Genomic DNA, 21,994 nt, shown 5'->3' on the forward strand with positions numbered 1-21,994 from the left:
GCTAAGAAGCCCCGCAGGAAGAAAAAAGACAATGGACCTTTTACCGGCCGAAAAAGTGCGCGCACGAACTTGCTGGAAGCGACTTCTTCGTGCGACCAAGTTTTACTAGCTAGCACCTCTCAACGCGGCTGTGCCCATGCATTTTAAGACGACGACAGCTCGATCCGCTGAATGGAAATTAATCGGGAGAGCTGATGAAAAAACTTGGCGTTAATCTACACTAGTTTCGCCCGACGTCTTGAGATTATGAATGGAATCGCGGAGAACAGTGCTCTCTGCGGCTAATGGAGCTGCATAATTGACCTGTAATTTATGCCAGAGCTCGCGAGAAAGAACCAGGACTTTTCTAGCTGTAATGTTTGCTTCTCCTCATTACAGACTGAAGGGAGAACAGTTGGATCAGTTCGCTTACTGGCAATTAAGCCGATCAGCAAACAAGGACATCTGGAAGCAAAAAGTCTATCACGTCTGAATTTCGAATGCAGCATTTGTTATCGGAGCGTACATATTTAAATAGATGTCTCCATCTCGAGGGTTCATATCGAGAGTATCTGGTCGGTGACCGGAGAAAAGAGAGAAAAGCGAATTCCAGGATGACACGACGCGACGAGTCGTCGCGCGGGAACTTTATGAAGAATTCTTGCATCACTGTATAGGCATTCCTGATAAATTTGCTGTTCCCCCTGTTCTCTGCTGTTATCTCAACGGCCGTGTGACTAGATATTTTCCGTTCGATCATCGAGCAAACAACGTTTCGTTGGTTGAGATTCGGTGATGATTAACCGGTGTTAAAGAAGCGATGAGAGGCAAGAAAAGCAACAACGTTGTGAAAAGTGTGTTTCGATTGATCAAAAGTGCGCTGTGTATTTTTCCTTTGCATCTCTTGGGTTCTCGTTTTTTTCATTTTTAAAAGTAAAAATTTTATCGAAATTATCTAGATCCAAAGTTTTGACTTATCTTTTCCCTCGTATTTTCTCTGTTTCAAGCTTCCAAGGAAAGAGTATGGATCTTAAGTCATTTCGCGAAAAATAATTTATTCGAACACCTCCTTCGCAACTCTACCCCATTAAGGTTTGCATATCTCAGCATCTCTCTGAAAATCTTACTGCGCAATTTAAATCTCATACCAGGTACTCTCTACGATCGCGCGAACTAGAGGCAATTTCGCAGCCTTTGACTCCCCTGAAAAAAGAGCAGCTCCTCTCTTGTTACCTCGACAACACCACGCGCGCGCGATAGTCAAAGGACAATGACGCGCCGCGACATTATTCTGCACCGGCGATGCTCGACTTGGCCATTCTGCTTCTCCATCTCGAGGCGAAGGCGCGATGCATCCGGTGTACTCGCGAAAAAACGTCTGGCTCAGTCGGCTCTGGGAGAAGCTCCCCCCACTCCACCATCCTCGCCCAGCCATCACCGGGGTATGTAAAGAGCGCTGGGCCAGCGGTCCTGTTCAGTCGGCTCTGGAGCTCCGCAGTGGAAAGTGCTCTCCCTGCTCCCCCACCCTCGCCCAGCCATCACCGATGGTATATAAGGAGCCCTCGGCCGGCAGTCCAGCTCAGTCGGCCCTGTGGCTCCGCAGTGGAAAGTGCTCTCCCTGCTCCCCCACCCTCGCCCAGCCATCACCGATGGTATATAAGGAGCCCTCGGCCGGCAGTCCAGCTCAGTCGGCCCTGTGGCTCCGCAGTGGAAAGCGCTCTTCCTGCTCCCCCACCCTCGCCCAGCCATCACCGATGGTATATAAGGAGCCCTCGGCCGGCAGTCCAGCTCAGTCGGCCCTGTGGCTCCGCAGTAGGAGGAGCTCTCCCTACTCCCCTACCCTTGCCCAGCCTTCACCGAGGGTATATAAGGAGCCCTCGGCCGGCAGTCTGGCTCAGTCGGTTCCGGGGCTCGGGACTGGAAGGAGCTCCCCACTCCTGAACCCCCCCGGCTCAGTCTGCAATTTCGCGAGATTGCAGATACCCCCCCCCCCCCCCATAGTATAATGACCCATTTTATTTAACACCCCTTTCCTCACCGGTAGAATGATGAGCCAACACATTTTTAAATGCATTGCCAAGCTACTCCAGGCTTTCTATGAGCGGGCGCCAGCTCACTAGATCGCCCGTGATCTTGACGTTGCTTTTTTTTCTTGCTTTTTCAATATTAAATTTAGAATCATTTTTTTATTCATATAGTTGTGTTGGTTTGTTATTTTACTTTTAGATTCTCGAGAATCAGATCCCTAATCCCAAATTATTTTTTCCATGTTTTTGTTTTGTTTTTTTTTGTTTCAGGTGCGGCTCTCCCATGGATTCCTGCTACGTCGCGAAGTTGCAGATGCCTTCACCCCTTGCCCCTCCGAACCTAAGTAGAATCATCCATTTCATTTTTCATTTCCATTTTCTCATTTCTTCATCGGTGGTATGATAAATCAACACATTCCAAAATGCATCGTCAAGCTGCTCAGGCTTTCTGTGAGCCGGCGGTGGACTTTTCATTTTGGCAATGGGGTTCAGCCACCGGTGGGTTGTCACGCTTCGGTGTGGATCTAAGAATCCTGCATAGGAGTTGTTCCTCGCCGATTTGGGAGGTACACACGTCAGCTCGTCAGATCGTCTGTCACCTTGACGATGCTTCACTTTGTTTTTTTTTTTAATTTAGAGTCACTTTTTAATTTAGAGTCATTTTTTTATATTATTGTTGGTTTATTATCCCACTTTCTCATCCTCCTGTACCCGGCCCCCAATCATTTTTTCATTTTTATTACGCTTTTCTTTTTTGTTTCAGGTGCGGCTCACCCACGGATTCCTGCGACGACGCGAGGTTGCAGATGTCTTCACCCATACCCCTCTCCGAACCTAAGTAGAATCACCCATTTCATTTTTCATTTCCATTTTCTCATTTATTCATCGGTGGTATGATAAATCAACACATTCCAAAATGCATCGTCAAGCTGCTCAGGCTTTCTGTGAGCCGGCGGTGGACTTTTCATTTTGGCAATGGGGTTCAGCCACCGGTGGGTTGTCACGCTTCGGTGTGGATCTAAGAATCCTGCATAGGAGTTGTTCCTCGCCGATTTGGGAGGTACACACGTCAGCTCGTCAGATCGTCTGTCACCTTGACGATGCTTCACTTTGTTTTTTTTTTAATTTAGAGTCACTTTTTAATTTAGAGTCATTTTTTTATATTATTGTTGGTTTATTATCCCACTTTCTGATCCTCCTGTACCCGGCCCCCAATCATTTTTTCATTTTTATTACACTTTTCTTTTTTGTTTCAGGTGCGGCTCACCCAGGGATTCCTGCTAGTCAACTGTCATCGAGGATATATAAGGAACCCTGTCCCGGCAGTCCAGCTCAGCCAGCTCTACGACGTCCCGAGGTAGCAGGTGTCTTTACTCCCCCCCCTTCTCCGAACTTATTATTTGCTTATTATTATATTTTATTTAATGCCTGCAGGCCTAATAATATTATGTTCCCTAAACAAAATTATTAATACTGACAATGTATATGTTTGTTTGTTTCAGTTGTCCCTACTATTATATTTTATTTAATGTCATTGCCCAATAAAATAATGTTATGTTCCCCAAATAAAATTATTATTTCTGTTATTGTGTATTTTGATTTGTTTCAGTTTTCTTTTATATTATATATTATTTAATGTGTGCATGCCTGATTGAATGCAATTTCCTTTTATTTATTTTATGTATTGTGATATAATTTATCCGTCTAATATTGTACACTATTTTATGTTTGCATGCTCATTCTGTTAATAATAAATTTCGTATGTAACCCATGTATTGTAAATATGTTTTTCATTAGGTATTTGAAGAAGTCTACCACCGCGGGAATGGGCGTCCTCGGGAAGAGGACGCCCATTAGGTAAAGTCTTGGAGAGGGCGTGTTATAAACTGTTCTCTGCTCGATTTTTTCCTAATGGTCGTCCCTTTATCAGCGATAAACCGTACATAAAGATGACTATTTATCAGTCGATTTGCATCAGTGGAGTTTAAGAGGAGAATACAAGCACATACTCGTTTTTGTTTTCTGTAGTCATTTGACACAGTTATCAAGGTAACAAATGGAGCGTCACAGATCGAACTTAATGCATGTACACGTTAATCCGTACGAATGATTTTTTAAAACAATGTATGGAGCCTGTATCTTCCTGTCCGCTGGTGGAGGACCGACCTTACAACACCGATCAATTACGCATATGCTTTGGATTTAGTTAATCAACTTCGATGACGAGTCGAAGATTGTATGGATTGATTGCGACGAATTTCTCGGCTAACGACGATGGTTCGACGAAGCTCCCCCACTCCCCCACCCTCGCCCAGCCATCACCGATGGTATATAAGGAGCCCTCGGCCGGCAGTCTAGCTCAGTCGGCCCTGTGGCTCCGCAGTAGGAGGAGCTCTCCCTACTCCCCTACCCTCGCCCAGCCTTCACCGAGGGTATATAAGGAGCCCTCGGCCGGCAGTCTGGCTCAGTCGGTTCCGGGGCTCGGGACTGGAAGGAGCTCCCCACTCCTGAACCCCCGGCTCAGTCTGCAATTTCGCGAGATTGCAGATCCCCCCCCCCCCCATAGTATAATGACCCATTTTATTTAACACCCCTTTCCTCACCGGTAGAATGATGAGCCAACACATTTTTAAATGCATTGCCAAGCTACTCCAGGCTTTCTATGAGCGGGCGCCAGCTCACTAGATCGCCCGTGATCTTGACGTTGCTTTTTTTTCTTGCTTATTCAATATTAAATTTAGAATCATTTTTTTATTCATATAGTTGTGTTGGTTTGTTATTTTACTTTTAGATTCTCGAGAATCAGATCCCTAATCCCAAATTATTTTTTCCATGTTTTTTGTTTTGTTTTTTTTTTGTTTCAGGTGCGGCTCTCCCATGGATTCCTGCTACGTCGCGAGGTTGCAGATCGTCTGTCACCTTGACGATGCTTCACTTTGTTTTTTTTTTTAATTTAGAGTCACTTTTTAATTTAGAGTCATTTTTTTATATTATTGTTGGTTTATTATCCCACTTTCTGATCCTCCTGTACCCGGCCCCCAATCATTTTTTCATTTTTATTACACTTTTCTTTTTTGTTTCAGCCGCGGCTCACCCAGGGATTCCTGCTAGTCAACTGCCATCGAGGATATATAAGGAACCCTGACCCGGCAGTCCAGCTCAGCCAGCTCTACGACGTCCCGAGGTAGCAGGTGTCTTTACCCCCCCCCCCTTCCCCGAACTTATTATTTGCTTATTATTATATTTTATTTAATGCTTCAAAGTTCGATCCTAAAAAGCGCCGGAGGGTAAAAGTCAAGCCGGAAGTTTATGCGCTTCTCTCTCTCTCTCTCTCTCTCTCTCTCTCTCTCTCTCTCTCTCTCTTGGATGTTGATGTTTTTTGGGGCCATAAAAGCAGCGTGTCTTTATACGCTTGCGAGCGTTAACGTCGACTAGACCCGCGGGCGAGTTTGTATGGCTGTGTGTGGTTATGCGGTGAATTTTTCGGGCCTTTTGTGTGTCTTCGTAGAATCTCGCTCTTTGTCGGCTTCCTCTGTTTTGGTCATACTCAGAAGTTATGACTGTTGCTCTACTGGGTACTTCTAATTGTAATAGATAATTAACGTTGTAAAAGTGCGTGCTATTATCACGGCAGGTATTATGTGTCCGAAGCTCGTAGATAGCAATACAAAAGCTATTAAGCATGTTTACACCGCGCTTGGCTAACTAAGTGTAGTCTGGCGGGTCATTGAAATTTTAATTGACACCGCCATCGCCTATTCCATAAATAATTGTCTAGATCACGCAATCAATAATCAAAGCAGTCCTCCATCAATTTTATCTCATAAATAATGCGCAAAATTTAATTTCCATCAATCGACAAGGTTATTAACATCCGATAATTATCTCATCGTGTATGCGATATTTTAATCAGTAAAATAGAAAGCACAACAGATACACGCTTCCGGCTAATCCACGCGACTCACACCACAGGATAGCTCAATTATCGAAAGGCCTATCAACACACTCCCTCATAGGGGGTCGATTTGAAACACATACCTGCTTGTACACAGGCTGTCTCCGTAGAAGATTCTCATTAGTCCTGAGGTGCCGAAATGGTTGACCCCCATATATATATATATATATATATATATATATATATATATATATATATATATATATATATATATATATATATATATATATATATATATATATATATATATATATATATATATATATATATATATATATACAGAGAGAGAGAGAGAGAGAGAGACGCCGGCCAAAATCGAATCGTTATCGCGGTTCCGCTATTGCGATACGTCTATACGTTGCAGTGTCGCGGTACACATATATAGGGCGAGGGGTAGGATATACGGGATAGGATTCATTAACCTCCGGCTCCGTGGCTGTACGTCTTATTGGTGTATTCCGTGTTTGCTGCACGCACGTGAAACGAATAATTTAATGACGTTTCAATTTAAAGCGACAAACGCGTTTTATCGTCGTAATAGCAGAGTCTGATGAAATTGTCCATATGCTGTGTCGCATGACGATATTTTTAATAACTCAATTTCAAAACTAATTCGCCTCTTCGTAACTCAACTTATTTACTCGAATGTTTATTGATCGAACTCGGCATGATACGGCCCATATTTACGAAGCGGCCATAGCACCCCAAATAATATTTCATCAATTAGTATAATTAAAACCAGCCTATAAAACTCGAGGCAATTTCGCAGCCTTTGACTCCCCTGAAAAAAGAGCAGCTCCTCTCTTGTTACCTCGACAACGACACGCGCGCACGATAGTCAAAGGACAACGACGCGCCGCGACATTATTATGCACCGGCGATGCTCGACTTGGCCATTCTGCTTTTCTATCTCAGGCGAAGGCGCAATGCATCCGGTGTACTCGCGAAAAAACGTCTGGCTCAGTCGGCTCTGGGAGAAGCTCCCCCCACTCCACCATCCTCGCCCAGCCATCACCGCGGGTATGTAAAGAGCGCTGGGCCAGCGGTCCTGTTCAGTCGGCTCTGGAGCTCAGCAGTGGAAAGTGCTCTCCCTGCTCCCCCACCCTCGCCCAGCCATCACCGATGGTATATAAGGAGCCCTCGGCCGGCAGTCCAGCTCAGTCGGCCCTGTGGCTCCGCAGTGGAAAGTGCTCTTCCTGCTCCCCCACCCTCGCCCAGCCATCACCGATGGTATATAAGGAGCCCTCGGCCGGCAGTCCAGCTCAGTCGGCCCTGTGGCTCCGCAGTAGGAGGAGCTCTCCCTACTCCCCTACCCTTGCCCAGCCTTCACCGAGGGTATATAAGGAGCCCTCGGCCGGCAGTCTGGCTCAGTCGGTTCCGGGGCTCGGGACTGGAAGGAGCTCCCCACTCCTGAACCCCCCCGGCTCAGTCTGCAATTTCGCGAGATTGCAGATACCCCCCCCCCCCCTATAGTATAATGACCCATTTTATTTAACACCCCTTTCCTCACCGGTAGAATGATGAGCCAACACATTTTTAAATGCATTGCCAAGCTACTCCAGGCTTTCTATGAGCGGGCGCCAGCTCACTAGATCGCCCGTGATCTTGACGTTGCTTTTTTTTCTTGCTTTTTCAATATTAAATTTAGAATCATTTTTTTATTCATATAGTTGTGTTGGTTTGTTATTTTACTTTTAGATTCTCGAGAATCAGATCCCTAATCCCAAATTATTTTTTCCATGTTTTTGTTTTGTTTTTTTTTGTTTCAGGTGCGGCTCTCCCATGGATTCCTGCTACGTCGCGAAGTTGCAGATGCCTTCACCCCTTGCCCCTCCGAACCTAAGTAGAATCATCCATTTCATTTTTCATTTCCATTTTCTCATTTCTTCATCGGTGGTATGATAAATCAACACATTCCAAAATGCATCGTCAAGCTGCTCAGGCTTTCTGTGAGCCGGCGGTGGACTTTTCATTTTGGCAATGGGGTTCAGCCACCGGTGGGTTGTCACGCTTCGGTGTGGATCTAAGAATCCTGCATAGGAGTTGTTCCTCGCCGATTTGGGAGGTACACACGTCAGCTCGTCAGATCGTCTGTCACCTTGACGATGCTTCACTTTGTTTTTTTTTTTAATTTAGAGTCACTTTTTAATTTAGAGTCATTTTTTTATATTATTGTTGGTTTATTATCCCACTTTCTCATCCTCCTGTACCCGGCCCCCAATCATTTTTTCATTTTTATTACGCTTTTCTTTTTTGTTTCAGGTGCGGCTCACCCACGGATTCCTGCGACGACGCGAGGTTGCAGATGTCTTCACCCATACCCCTCTCCGAACCTAAGTAGAATCACCCATTTCATTTTTCATTTCCATTTTCTCATTTATTCATCGGTGGTATGATAAATCAACACATTCCAAAATGCATCGTCAAGCTGCTCAGGCTTTCTGTGAGCCGGCGGTGGACTTTTCATTTTGGCAATGGGGTTCAGCCACCGGTGGGTTGTCACGCTTCGGTGTGGATCTAAGAATCCTGCATAGGAGTTGTTCCTCGCCGATTTGGGAGGTACACACGTCAGCTCGTCAGATCGTCTGTCACCTTGACGATGCTTCACTTTGTTTTTTTTTTAATTTAGAGTCACTTTTTAATTTAGAGTCATTTTTTTATATTATTGTTGGTTTATTATCCCACTTTCTGATCCTCCTGTACCCGGCCCCCAATCATTTTTTCATTTTTATTACACTTTTCTTTTTTGTTTCAGGTGCGGCTCACCCAGGGATTCCTGCTAGTCAACTGTCATCGAGGATATATAAGGAACCCTGTCCCGGCAGTCCAGCTCAGCCAGCTCTACGACGTCCCGAGGTAGCAGGTGTCTTTACTCCCCCCCCTTCTCCGAACTTATTATTTGCTTATTATTATATTTTATTTAATGCCTGCAGGCCTAATAATATTATGTTCCCTAAACAAAATTATTAATACTGACAATGTATATGTTTGTTTGTTTCAGTTTTCCCTACTATTATATTTTATTTAATGTCATTGCCCAATAAAATAATGTTATGTTCCCCAAATAAAATTATTATTTCTGTTATTGTGTATTTTGATTTGTTTCAGTTTTCTTTTATATTATATATTATTTAATGTGTGCATGCCTGATTGAATGCAATTTCCTTTTATTTATTTTATGTATTGTGATATAATTTATCCGTCTAATATTGTACACTATTTTATGTTTGCATGCTCATTCTGTTAATAATAAATTTCGTATGTAACCCATGTATTGTAAATATGTTTTTCATTAGGTATTTGAAGAAGTCTACCACCGCGGGAATGGGCGTCCTCGGGAAGAGGACGCCCATTAGGTAAAGTCTTGGAGAGGGCGTGTTATAAACTGTTCTCTGCTCGATTTTTTCCTAATGGTCGTCCCTTTATCAGCGATAAACCGTACATAAAGATGACTATTTATCAGTCGATTTGCATCAGTGGAGTTTAAGAGGAGAATACAAGCACATACTCGTTTTTGTTTTCTGTAGTCATTTGACACAGTTATCAAGGTAACAAATGGAGCGTCACAGATCGAACTTTATGCATGTACACGTTAATCCGTACGAATGATTTTTTAAAACAATGTATGGAGCCTGTATCTTCCTGTACGCTGGTGGAGGACCGACCTTACAACACCGATCAATTACGCATATGCTTTGGATTTAGTTAATCAACTTCGATGACGAGTCGAAGATTGTATGGATTGATTGCGACGAATTTCTCGGCTAACGACGATGGTTCGACGAAGCTCCCCCACTCCCCCACCCTCGCCCAGCCATCGGGGCTTATCATCGCAGGGACAGGGTAAGGAGTTTGAACGAGGTGATTTAGTGACGAGGTGCGTCGCGGAGGTGCTTGGAATTTTTTCGACGAGTTTTTGAGGAGAGTGATTTCAGGGTGGATTTATGGACGGATCGTAACGTTGGCTTCGGCTGTTTTTGTAAACTGCAGCGTGTAACGAACCGTTGGCCATAGTCGTATGTTACTACTCAGACAGAACTTTTTTGCGCATGAAAATTCTCCAGTAAGAGTTTAGTTTAGTTTGTACCTTGAGATTGTTTTTGTATATGTATCCAAAAGCAGGCCGAATCGCAACATCTGATATATAAACCGCTCCCCCAAAAAGCACGAGGGACAAATCGAAAGCTCTCTCGCATCAATTGTTCAATTACGTTTGACTTCCTTCTCTCTACTATAGCATACAAGGAACTCGTCGACGTATATCCCTTTTGCAAGACCCACGCGCACTTCTCTCGATTCCGATTCTCCGTGTTTCCACACAGATATAGATACGCATCAGAGTCGGGCTCCAGTAGAGACGGGGAAAAGGTCAAAAAGAAGGAGGATCAGGACCGGAGTACGAGAAAAATGACAAAGTTACGAGCAATAAGGTCAAGTTAAGGTTGGGATAACTTACGAACCGGCGGATGTAATATCTAAGACAGAAGCACAACGCAGGAGAGAGAGTAAGAGGAGGAGAAACGAGATGAAAAGGATACTATGGTGCTAATAGAAAAGCGAAGGAGACAGAAATAAAGAGGTCTGCTATTTGGGACAGTACGAATTCTTGTGAAGGAGCAAATTTTCAACTGCTTTTTTAACGAGTCAAACTCCGGAAAAAGTCAGTCTATTATTTTTCGTTCGAGAACGTAATTCACTGCTGCGAAAAGAGAAGTTAATACGCAGAAACGTTAACTATCAAAGGCAAACTCACAGCCCATAAACTAGAGGAAGGATAGAAAAGATTAAGAGAGAGAGAGAGAGAGAGAGAGAGAGAGAGAGAGAGAGAGAGAGAGAGAGAGAGAGAGAGAGAGAGAGAGAACGGTGAGAGTGTAGAGTCGTTGGTAATATCGACGGACTGGCCAAAAAGTCCTGCGAACCAGTCGACCCCACACTCTCAATTTTCCTCCACTCCGGATTCGATCAGTTCCTCCTCTTCTCTTTCTTCATCTTTGCAGCTCTGCCCGAGCTCTTTTCGATATCGATACCAGCGTACGGCGACGCTCTCTATTGAAGCACCGCTGATAGTTTCCAAACTCGAAATAATCCACTTATCTCAGTCTGGAATATCTTCCGTCCCTCTTGCTTTCTTCGTACTTCAGTCTCTTCTTTTGCTTCCTCTCAGAGAAATCTTCGTAATGGCAACATTTTTAGTTTTTCGAAAATACCTAATCTTGTATAAATGATTACGCAAGAAGAACCGGGCTATAGCTTAAGCGTATATACTCTATACCTAGACTCGGTGCGCAGATTAAGCTGAGGGATGCAGAAAATCGACCAAGCGCCACCTATCTTCGCTAACTGGGAACTATAGAGCTGAAAAGTTCTTTCTTCCTTGGTTTTACGAGTGATGAACGTTTTCAGGCGATACATCGCTCGAGGGTCTTAATAGCTTTGAGTTTTTAGCGGCTGCTATCAATTTTGTTTTAATGTTTCTGTTTTTACCGCGAATATCTCGAAGCCGGATTTATCGTCGAGGGTTGTGGATTTGCATGAATCAGGAGAATTTATCCGTAAAGTATCCTCAGAGACACGGGAAGTTGTCTCTGCTAGTGTAACCGCGAAACGGCATAATTTTTGAATATGAAATTCAGTTATTTAATCGTAAACAAGGACGAGGAAAGGTAGTATTAGGCAATAAAGTGACTAGTGGTGAAACTCCTGACACTGACGTGGACGGAGTGTTAGGCAAAGTTTCGTTTCAATGGTATAATATTCAGCCAGATGAAAGTAAACTTTTGTTCGCTGTACGTGCACACTAAATGAAATTAATTAAAACTAGTGCGGAATAAAATGACAACGTTTTAATAGAAAACGTCGCCGAGGACTCGTCGCTCAAAATCCAACAGACTTTCCGCGTGCGGATTGAAATTTTCCAACAAGTTTGTCAAAAATTAAATTTACACGCGAAGATTCGAACTTTCAAATTACTATCCCCTAATCCATCCTCGCTCAAAATTCCATCTATCACGTTGCATCCCAACCCTCACCCTCGAAATCTTTTCAACGTCGAAATTGTACACCTCTTTACCCCCGACCAATCTTTTTCCCCTACACGTATAGCCTTCATCCCAAGGCATCGACCTCCGAGAAAATCCCCTCCGCATATTCCAGCTCCTCTGCTCGAATCCACGCCGTTATTGTGAATCCACTCGCGGGGAGAGATAGAGGTGAGAATGCGAGTATGGGCGACGCAAATTCATATCGATTACGTGCGCGACGGACGGCGATGCCTCACTTCATCAATCATGGCGCGAGTTTCGTGCTGCAGCAGTCTGCCCCGCGGGACGAGTCTCTCTCTGGCGCTTCGTCGATGAGCTCGACGAATCATGTAATTGCTTTGGAGGAACTTTGCGCGCGGTTATGCGACGGATTAGAGTGTCGCGCGAGAGCTTTGCATGCCGCTGGGAACGGGGATACGGAAGGAGGTCTGCGGCGAGCCTGTTTACGCTTCGCTGGGCTTCAATGGGATACGTTTTTTCTTTGGCTGAAGGAGAGGGGAGACCGACGTCTCATCTTTGATAATGGAATTTTAAAGGGTGCTCGGAAAACTGAGAGCAATAATAAAAATTCAAGAAAATTCAGCTGCACAACTCGAAAATTTTCGAACCTCAGGCGACGCGTCGTCGCTTCATAAATGAGTTTCAGGTGCAGCCAAACGTCCCTCAGATGCTCGGCTGTCGTTGATAATGCGATGTGAAATCCTTTTAGACGCTCGCAGGCCACGAGGCGACGGTGCGTAAAGTTTTGGTCGTGTCCGACCTAACACCGAGTATCATCACTCGTCGAAGGATCGCAAGAAACTATACAAGCCGTATATAAGACTCAGCCAGTCTCAAAATTACCGAACGTCCTAATTGAATTCCAAGTCGGCCGATCGATGCTCTCGTTAATGCGCGCGCGCGCGCGTCGCCGTCTAACGGAAAACCGACAGCGGCGGCCCTAACGATAATCGGCAGACATTCGATCCCCGAATCACGACTGGAGCGCGATAATCGCCTCGCCTCGTAATCTCGTTAGGGCCAGAAGCTCGAACCGTTTCCTAGCCTTAGCTCCCGAGATGTGTGTAACGATCCAGTCCTACTTTGGCTATGGCTTTGTTTTTCTACGATTTCCAGCGTAGAGGACTTGAGCTTGTAAGCCAGGACACCTTGGCAGGATCCCGTCCGTTCGGAAATTATTTCCATCTCGAAAGTTTTCCAATAACGTCCTTCCACCGCATCGATTAATTGTCCCCGCAATAAAGTCGAAACTGCCGAGCCTCATCGAATCGCTAACGAGGGGCATTATATGCGCCCAGCCAAGTGTTTATAACTCTTCGCATCGGTTCCATAGCGACGTTATTTCGCAATTTCAGAAAAGCTCTCGCGAAATAACTGAAGCAATATACCGTATCTCGTGGAATGTTTTCTTCTTCTGGCGCGGCTCAAATGTAGCGTGCGGCGAGCGATGAAAAAGTGAGCCGCGCCGCAGCTGCGTGTATATGAAAAGAATCGGCTCGCGCGAAATTGCCTTTTCACTCTGAAATTGTCGCGCGAGCGAGTGAGAGAACTTTTTGTGTATGCAAAAAAAGACGCTTGAGTGACGGGCATTCACAGATCTTCCGGGAAGCTTTAATTCGGGTATTTTCGAATCGGCGAGTAAACAGCTGCGAATCGATCAATCGAGAGCCATTTAGCCCGAATAAATAAATCGCGCGATTAAACTCTCGTGGATACAAGCTCTCGTGCATATATTCCTCAAACAAAAGCTTATCTGATTGAAAAGGAAATTTCGTACGCTAATTACGCGGACCTATCGGCCGTGAAATCTAGCACGACATGGTACGATTAAGGTACGACAGTGTGGAGTGTACGTGCACCCGAGGTCCTGCGCGCGCGAGACACTCACCTGCATAAAGGGGGCTACGTGTAATTTCGGCGCCTTCGATGGACTGGGGTTAAGGCAGTCGTCTCTTCTAATTAATAAGGTACGTATGGTTTTCGAGAAATTATACATTTAATTTGAATTTTAACAAATAAGAAGTTAATAACCTCAAACTCAACGAGGCAAAACTTTCTTTCACAAAAGATCAAACAATATTTCAGCGTCCCTCATCTGTCCCCCGAGACAAGGACCCGACCACTTAGTACATACCTGCATCGCGGTGAACACAAAGACACAGCAGAATCCAAGCGTCCGTCCATCCATTTATCCTTCGTCCATCTGCGTACGCGAAGCTCAATCCAACTTTATCGCGCGTAAGACAGTCAGACCACTGCGGCAGTATATAAACTTTTACGACAGCTCGCGCGCGAGCAGCGCGGCTTCAAAGTTCGATCCTAAAATGCGCCGGAGGGTAAAAGTCAAGCCGGAAGTTTATGCGCTTCTCTCTCTCTCTCTCTCTCTCTCTCTCTCTCTCTCTCTCTCTCTCTCTCTCTTGGATGTTGATGTTTTTTGGGGCCATAAAAGCAGCGTGTCTTTATACGCTTGCGAGCGTTAACGTCGACTAGACCCGCGGGCGAGTTTGTATGGCTGTGTGTGGTTATGCGGTGAATTTTTCGGGCCTTTTGTGTGTCTTCGTAGAATCTCGCTCTTTGTCGGCTTCCTCTGTTTTGGTCATACTCAGAAGTTATGACTGTTGCTCTACTGGGTACTTCTAATTGTAATAGATAATTAACGTAAAAGTGCGTGCTATTATCGCGGCAGGTATTATACTCTGTGTCCGAAGCTCGTAGATAGCAATACAAAAGCTATTAAGCGTGTTTACACCGCGCTTGGCTAACCGAGTGTAGTCTGGAGGGTCATTGAAATTTTAATTGACACCGCCATCGCCTATTCCATAAATAATTGGCTAGCTCACGCAATCAATAATCAAAGCAGTCCTCCATCAATTTTATCTCATAAATAATGCGCAAAATTTAATTTCCATCAATCGACAAGGTTATTAACATTCGATAATTATCTCATCGTGTATGCGATATTTTAATCAGTAAAATAGAAAGCACAACAGATACACGCGTCCGGCTAATCCACGCGACTCACACCACAGGATAGCTCAATTATCGAAAGGCCTATCAACACACTCCCTCATAGGGGGTCGATTTGAAACACATACCTGCTTGTACACAGGCTGTCTCCGTAGAAGCTTCTCATTAGTCCTGAGGTGCCGAAATGGTTGACCCCCATATATATATACAGAGAGAGAGAGAGAGAGAGAGAGAGAGAGAGAGAGAGAGAGAGAGAGAGAGAGAGAGAGACGCGGGCCAAAATCGAATCGTTATCGCGGTTCCGCTATTGCAATACGTCTATACGTTGCAGTGTCGCGGTACACGTATATAGGGCGAGGGGTAGGATATACGGGATAGGATTCATTAACCTCCGGCTCCGTGGCTGTACGTCTTATTGGTGTATTCCGTGTTTGCGGCACGCACGTGAAACGAATAATTTAATGAGGTTTCAATTTAAAGCGACAAACGTGTTTTATCGTCGTAATAGCAGAGTCTGATGAAATTGTCCATATGCTGTGTCGCATGACGATATTTTTAATAACTCAATTTCAAAACTAATTCGCCTCTTCGTAACTCAACTTATTTACTCGAATGTTTATTGATCGATCTCGGCATGATACGGCCCATATTTACGAAGCGGCCATCGCACCCCAAATAATATTTCATCAATTAGTATAATTAAAACCAGCCTATAAAACTTCTCCCCTTCGCCCCCTTCTCGACTTGGATTTTTCGGATCGATTCGTCTAGAGTGTGAGCATGCTGGATGTTGTCTTCTCACAATCATGAATGCATTTTCCGAGCAATCGATCTCAAGGGCCGTCTTCAAGTTTTGTTTTCAATCCTCTAGCTTTTTCCGAGAAGCTTTCACAATTAAAACTTCAATCGAGCACTGCGGTGGCTCTGAAGATAGCTCTCGCGGTCCGATTATTGGTTTCTTATTAATTTCAAGTTATCCGAAGAATTTGTATTCGTAGCCCATTCCTTTATGCATCGTTCGATAATTATCCAACTTTTACACGAAAGCAAAATCTCATTCATATTTTCTCGATTCGGTAAGTTGTCCGCTACTGATGGATGCGTGAATGTGGGGGAGGAAATGTAATTGGCCGTGAAAGTACTGCAGTCGTCTCGCGTGAGCGGCTGTTTAAGGGACGTCCGAAGAGACAAGCGAGGACAGGGAATTATCACTTTTTTTCGTTGGAATTAGGAAAATTGATCAATCGCCGCTAGATGGGAGTTTCATTGCGTGTGGAGAAGCTTTCTCGGGTGTTTCGAGGATGCACGAATGCAACAATTGGAATATTTCTGCTTTCGAGCACTTGTATTTACGCTGAAATAAACAAAAACGATCGCGCCTGAATTTCCGGCTAGACAAGTGATTGGGCGCATACGCGCTGAAAGCTTTCGTATACAGGGATTGGCTGTGAAACAAAAAGCTTCCTGTCATCGGAGAAATGCTTGACTATTTCCAGGATAATACATTCGCCGCTGAAAAGTCTCGGCTTTCAGGATTTTTCGCTTTTATCGATTTCGTTTTTTATATTTATCGATACAGCACTCTTTTACGAGTTACTAACGGGTTTTTTGCCTCAATGAAAGGGGGACGCTGTAAAGTGAGACTTTCTGTAATGCCGTGAGAATTTAACGACGGACAGTAGTAGTTCATGAATGTAATTTTCCTTCATCGAAGTATTTCTGCTAGTTTTAAAACCGCTTTCTCTAATCCTTCGGAATCTTCGTTTAATCCTTCTTTCAAGGCGCCCAACGAATTAATTAAACCGACCAAAAAAAAATAGTGCAGCTAGAATAAAGCTCAAACAGCGGCTAATTGAACGTATCAACTAATTAGATTCTCGAGTTAAAGACTCGCCGTCACGTCTCGCAATTTCTTAATCAGCGAGCAGTTGCTTTGTTTTCTAGATTGCAGTTCCGCACTAAAAAAACACGGCTGCTTTCCACCTAGTACTTCCGCGAGGCTTTAATTAAAGGTGCGCACGGTTCGGGAAGTGAACTTGAGTCTTTTGTTGGGTTCGGTGGACGTGTTGAGAATCGTGCACCGAGATAATTATTTTAATGGTTATGGATTTTATAACGCGAAGATGAATAAACGACGTTTGTCATCGCTAAAATTCAACTGTTCAGTAATAAGTGCCGGTAAGCCGTAGTTAGACGACTTTATCGCGCGCGTCGGATCTCGTGTGCGCATCGAGCCCCACAGTGCTGTGGGTTGGCGTGTGTTGGCAGCAGCGATGCTATTGAGAAATGCGTTGTCTCGTTAGGCGGGACTTTACTGCTGTATCGATTACTCGACGGGCTGACGCCTACAGCGCGCTCGAACGCCTGTCACTACTTACTCGGTTTCGCGCCGAACAATGGCTGACTGTTACTACTTAGTTCGCCGATTGAAATTCGCGCGTCATTTGGATTTCGCACAGCGGATAAATTTAAAATAAAAAGCTTCGGAGCACTCCATGTTCCCACTCAACTTTGCCCAGGACCTCGAACAAAGAAGCCGACATCGACAACGAGGAGGAGAAGAAAACTCGAAGAAGCCGGGCTCTCGAGTCTCGGCGAACCGATCAAAAACTTGCCGGAAGCATCACTCAAAGAAGCGTCCGCGAGAGACGGTAAGGCGATCCGGAGCAAAAAAAGGCACATTAGCGCTCGCGCAAGCCTCCCCCTCGACGAAAAGGAAGAAGCTAGCTATATACCTAGGAGGAGGGAGATTGATGGACGCGCGTAGGGCTGGCCGCGATCGGCAAATGCTCGGGTCATTAGAAATCCGATAGGTTTCGCTGCTGCGTAGTCCTGAGAGGATCGCGTCGAGCTGTAGCAGCGTCTTCGGTGTCGTTTCCTGGAAACGGATACGCCGGAGAAAAGCTTCACGATGGGGATGCTCTGCTGGGACTGCGCGATTGCTGGCTTTTGATAGATGTGCGCGAGAGGTTTTCGGGGAGCGGTATCGGTGACACTGCGTTTTTTACATCCATCTCGGGCTTGACCTGAGACGTTCAGACTAGCTAATTTAATCAAAGACGATTACTTATTACATTAAAGTTAGTTTAATCGTCTGGGCGATGTGAAAATTGAGTTTCAGCCAGGTAATCGTGTCTTTGGAGCAATATCCGGTGTGATCCTTGGATTAACGATTGTAATAAAAAATTAATTTTCTACGTTACTTCTTCGGGTACATATTCGACTGTAGCTAAGCCTGTCCCTGGCGTCATAAACGAGGCTGGCAATTCGCGCATCCTCTCTTTAGTCGCGCGTTAATGGCTACTATGTGCGACGCCAGGAGGCAACTTAACGGCCATTCGTTATGCAAAGTGGCCATTCCCGGAACGCCAACAGTCATCCAACCGAAGTTCGCAGTGCGTTATGTCACTTTTCGGCGTGAGGGGAAGTACGCGGTTTGAAGTCGAAGTATAATATCTGGTTTTGATAAGAATGGAATTTAATAAAGAGGTAAAAAAATTCATAACGGGTTACAGCTAGTCGTACCATTGGACAGCGATCTGCAAGCTCAATATTTGTCCTCGTGAATTGGAACTCGAAGCCTTTTTTAATCAAAAAAGAGCCATGCATCCGTGGAGAGTCGAAGCTATATTGCAAGGGAATAATCTCGAGTAACGAATTCAGCCTCGAGATTTCGCCCGGCCAGCCTACTTCTCGCCGTCGAGATTTTTTCTTCGCAGTTTCGTGCTTCTTTTCCCGTTTATCCTCTGTCTCCGAGTCGCCTTTTTCCTGCCAGGCTAAAGCCCCGTCGCCCGTTCGTTTCCCCTTGGTCACTTATTTTCCTCCCTCGTAGTTTCAGTTTCTCCGACTATAGTTTCTCTCGCTTTAATTCTGTTCGCAACTTTCGCCGAGCATTTTTTCAACGTTTATCGCTGTTTTCAGATAGTCTTTGTTTCTTTACAATAGTTTCTCAGATTTGTTCGCTTCCAACCTATAATCCACCTATACGAATATGATGGAACTTTTCTGCAATAAAAACGAACGAAATCAATTACAGGCAACCCTTTGACTTTCGGATACGCAGATGCGCGCGTCGCTGATTAGCATTCAGGGAAGACGTTCTCCCCACCGCGGTGTCTGACTCTTTCGTCGGCTTTTGCATGTGCCACATCGACAAGACGAGAAAGTGAGGAATAGCGTATACAGTGTGCGAGAGAAGCAGATGTGTAGAGGAGGCGGGATTTCCGGAGCTGCGCGTATATTGCATTCCAATTTCAGAGGGACGGCCGCAGGCGCTGACGGCTGACGACGGCTGCCGCGACACCCCCTCGGATTAAAGCGACGCGAGGCTGATGTGAGCTGTTGCAAAATGCGAGAGGCGATGCCGCGATCGAGCTGTTGATGTGCTATGCGCAAAATAATAAGGTGACGATATTGCTGCAGCTGACGAACAAAGTCGTTTGGTGAGGTCATTAAGTTTTTCCGCTTGTTAACAACCGCGGCGTTGATGGCTTCTTCCTCAATTTTTCAAGAATCATCGACTCCTCGTTTGTCCCTCGGCCGTCGAACTACTGCTGCTGCTGCTGTCGTCGTTGGCGCTACGAGATAACTCGATAATACGGCGTCGACCGGTCGACCGCTGCGCGCCTTGTGAACCGCGAGAATGAAGTGTCTTCGGCGTCCTCGTAAATTTCCTGAGTTTTATGAAATTTTAACTGTCTTTTCTCGCGGAAGCTACGGTTGTTATTAGCTTTTTATCGACGCCTTCTGATGCCGATCCCTCAATTAGAAGAAAGATGGATTTATTTTTGAAACGCTGACGCGCTGCCAATTATTTTTGGATGCAGTTGTCCAAAGGCTTCCTACAAATCCCTAAATCGTCGGATATAATAAAGCTCTAACACCAAGCGTGCCCTGTTCGCACATTCATTAATTACGACTCGCGCGTAAGCGATAATTAAATCCGGCGAAGCACGAGTTTTCTCGCGCGGGTAATGCGCGCCGACTATTCGCAGCGCCAACCACTCAAACGGCAATTTTCGAGCCAGAGAGGCATTAGAGGGCCAGCTATTAATTTTCAAATTACCCGCCAAAGCTTTTACCGATCGGCGACTCAGCCAATTTTCGTTTGACAATATACGGCTTTTTGAATCAAATAAATTCAAAATCCATAAGAGTATATAACACGTATTAACAATTAAACAAAGAAAGCTTGCCCACTGCGTTATGCCAAGTTTTTTATGCTTTATAGCGACGACAAGCGAACGACGCATGTTCCTCATTTAAAAAAGATCGTACTCTACCTGTACTCACCGATCTCCGGTATATTTTTGTCATGACCCTGTTGACCTTGGTACTGCAACAGAAAAAAAATGTAATCGTCAGTATCAGTTAGAAATTTGTTAGAAATTTTAGTAAAAAAAAAACAATTCAGCCCGCTAAATTTCCCCAGTTATCATATTCAACGTCGGTTTCAGCCGTGTTCGGGGAGATCCGGTCACAATACGTTCTAAAGCTCCTGAGAGTCCTGTTTTCGCTCGGAGCTTTAAAGCGCGCGGCGGAATGGCATTGTAACCGTTGCGGTGCTGAATTTAAAACGTCGCCGCCGCCTTACGATATGAAAATGTTCACGAGGGAGACAAATTGTGATGCGACGCATTTTTCCTCATTTGACAAAAAAGTCTGCTGCAGTCGAGCGCGTAATAGCGCCTTTGCAGCTGTCGGGGAAGCTCTACCATGCGGAAAGCATAATTGGCTCAACGTTTTCACTAATACTCCTTTTATTCCCGCGAAGAATTCATACCGGATGCGAAATTCCCTATCTCCCATCTGACTTGATCAAAACGAATTACGTACAGGTATACGCGGAAACAGTTGCATTACTCATCTTTTATTTCGAGCTCGTGACTGATTCTCTCGGCATCGGATACAACAGAACAGAACTGAATGAACGACCTTAATAAAATGTATAACTCGGTGAGTTTCCAGCGCTGTATTTTCCATAAAATAAATATTCATATAGATACATTCTTTTTGGCTAGACGCGGTTTCGTTTGATGAATTAAAAAAAAAAAGAAAAACGTCACATTGTTGACGTTTTTTATTCGCGCGGGGGTATATGGATGGCCGAATAAATGCAGCTTCACACAGGCTGGGAAGGAAAAAATCCAATTCTGTTAAAAAATTGCCTCGGCCGTGTACAGGAAAAAAAGAAAGTCGCTGCGTGGGATAAATTTTGTTATATCCAAAAATAATGATGGGATCACGAATTTTCAAGAAGCTTCTCTGTATAACAGGCAAAAAATCGGAATTTGGTCTCTCTATAGTGTCTGCTCTGATGTATGTGCAGCGCGCCGTAATAATATTCGGGAGTATGCTCTGCGTCCACCATCCGGCCGCATATTAATCTAATAATAACCCTCAGCGCTCCAGTTATTTCCAGGCGTTCGTTATATACACACAGCAAAGGTATCGAGCAATGGAAATTCGAAACAAATGTGGAAGAAGGCCGTTATAAGCGTATTTACGCGCGAATCGCAATTATTTCAAGGATACGCCGCCCGCCGGATTTTGATAATCCGATATACCTCATTCGATCGGAGAGTCCGGCAGAACGCGATATTAACTCGCCGAGTGTGTTTGTAAACAAATGCGTTTAACGTTACCGTGTTTCGTCTGGTGCATTCGACGTTGTTTTCGGCATTCGAAAGACGAGAGGGAATAAATCACGCGAGTCGCTGATCGTATTTTATTGCAACTACAGCGGCTAAGCTGGGTACTTCGTAGTTAAACTTTTTCAATAACATTAGTCCCATCAGCAGCAATTTCTCCAACGGCGACGATGACCCAGAGTTAAATTATAGGCCTGATCAAAGAAAAAACGAGTTCGACGAACGAAAAACTGTAAATCACGAGCAAACTCATATCGGTCGGCTGCGATTTAACTTGCAGATGCCGATGTTTTATGCATTCCAGCGGCGAAAGCGAGAAGCCCGCCCTCTCCCCCCATCTAATGTAACGAAGCACTTAGCCGTCGTCGCAAATTC

The 21,994-nt window shown here is 44.8% G+C and overlaps 1 protein-coding gene and 1 long non-coding RNA gene across 20 annotated transcripts in view; one reads left to right on the top strand and one right to left on the bottom strand.

Moving 5' to 3' along the window:
* Nucleotides 1–21,994, bottom strand: part of LOC100120998 (TRPgamma cation channel) — a 106,034-nt gene that overhangs the window by 35,110 nt on the left and 48,930 nt on the right. For 14 of the 16 annotated variants that reach the window (XR_004227104.2, XM_031926270.2, XM_031926278.2 and 11 more), the window contains one exon: nt 20,252–20,304. Coding sequence is in view for 13 of the 16 variants with exons in the window: in XM_031926270.2 (XP_031782130.1) it covers nt 20,252–20,285 (34 nt within the window). In the remaining 3 variants the exon portion in view is untranslated. The remainder of the gene's footprint in view (nt 1–20,251; nt 20,305–21,994) is intronic. The other 2 variants (XM_032598106.1, XM_031926279.2) reach the window with 1 other exon arrangement.
* Nucleotides 13,519–20,127, top strand: LOC103315655. 4 transcript variants are annotated; one of them, XR_004227105.2, is made up of 6 exons: nt 13,695–13,969; nt 14,088–14,240; nt 17,489–17,620; nt 19,006–19,134; nt 19,227–19,411; nt 19,481–20,126. It is a non-coding gene; the product is annotated as an uncharacterized LOC103315655 (long non-coding RNA). The 4 variants fall into 4 exon arrangements; XR_004227108.2 differs by having other exon boundaries at nt 13,757–13,969; nt 14,088–14,209; nt 19,481–20,127; XR_004344736.1 differs by lacking the exon at nt 17,489–17,620 and having other exon boundaries at nt 13,519–13,969; nt 19,227–19,406; nt 19,481–20,124.

This window comes from Nasonia vitripennis, chromosome 3 (genome assembly GCF_009193385.2).
Source record: "Nasonia vitripennis strain AsymCx chromosome 3, Nvit_psr_1.1, whole genome shotgun sequence".
NCBI classification, from domain to species: Eukaryota; Metazoa; Arthropoda; class Insecta; order Hymenoptera; family Pteromalidae; genus Nasonia; species Nasonia vitripennis.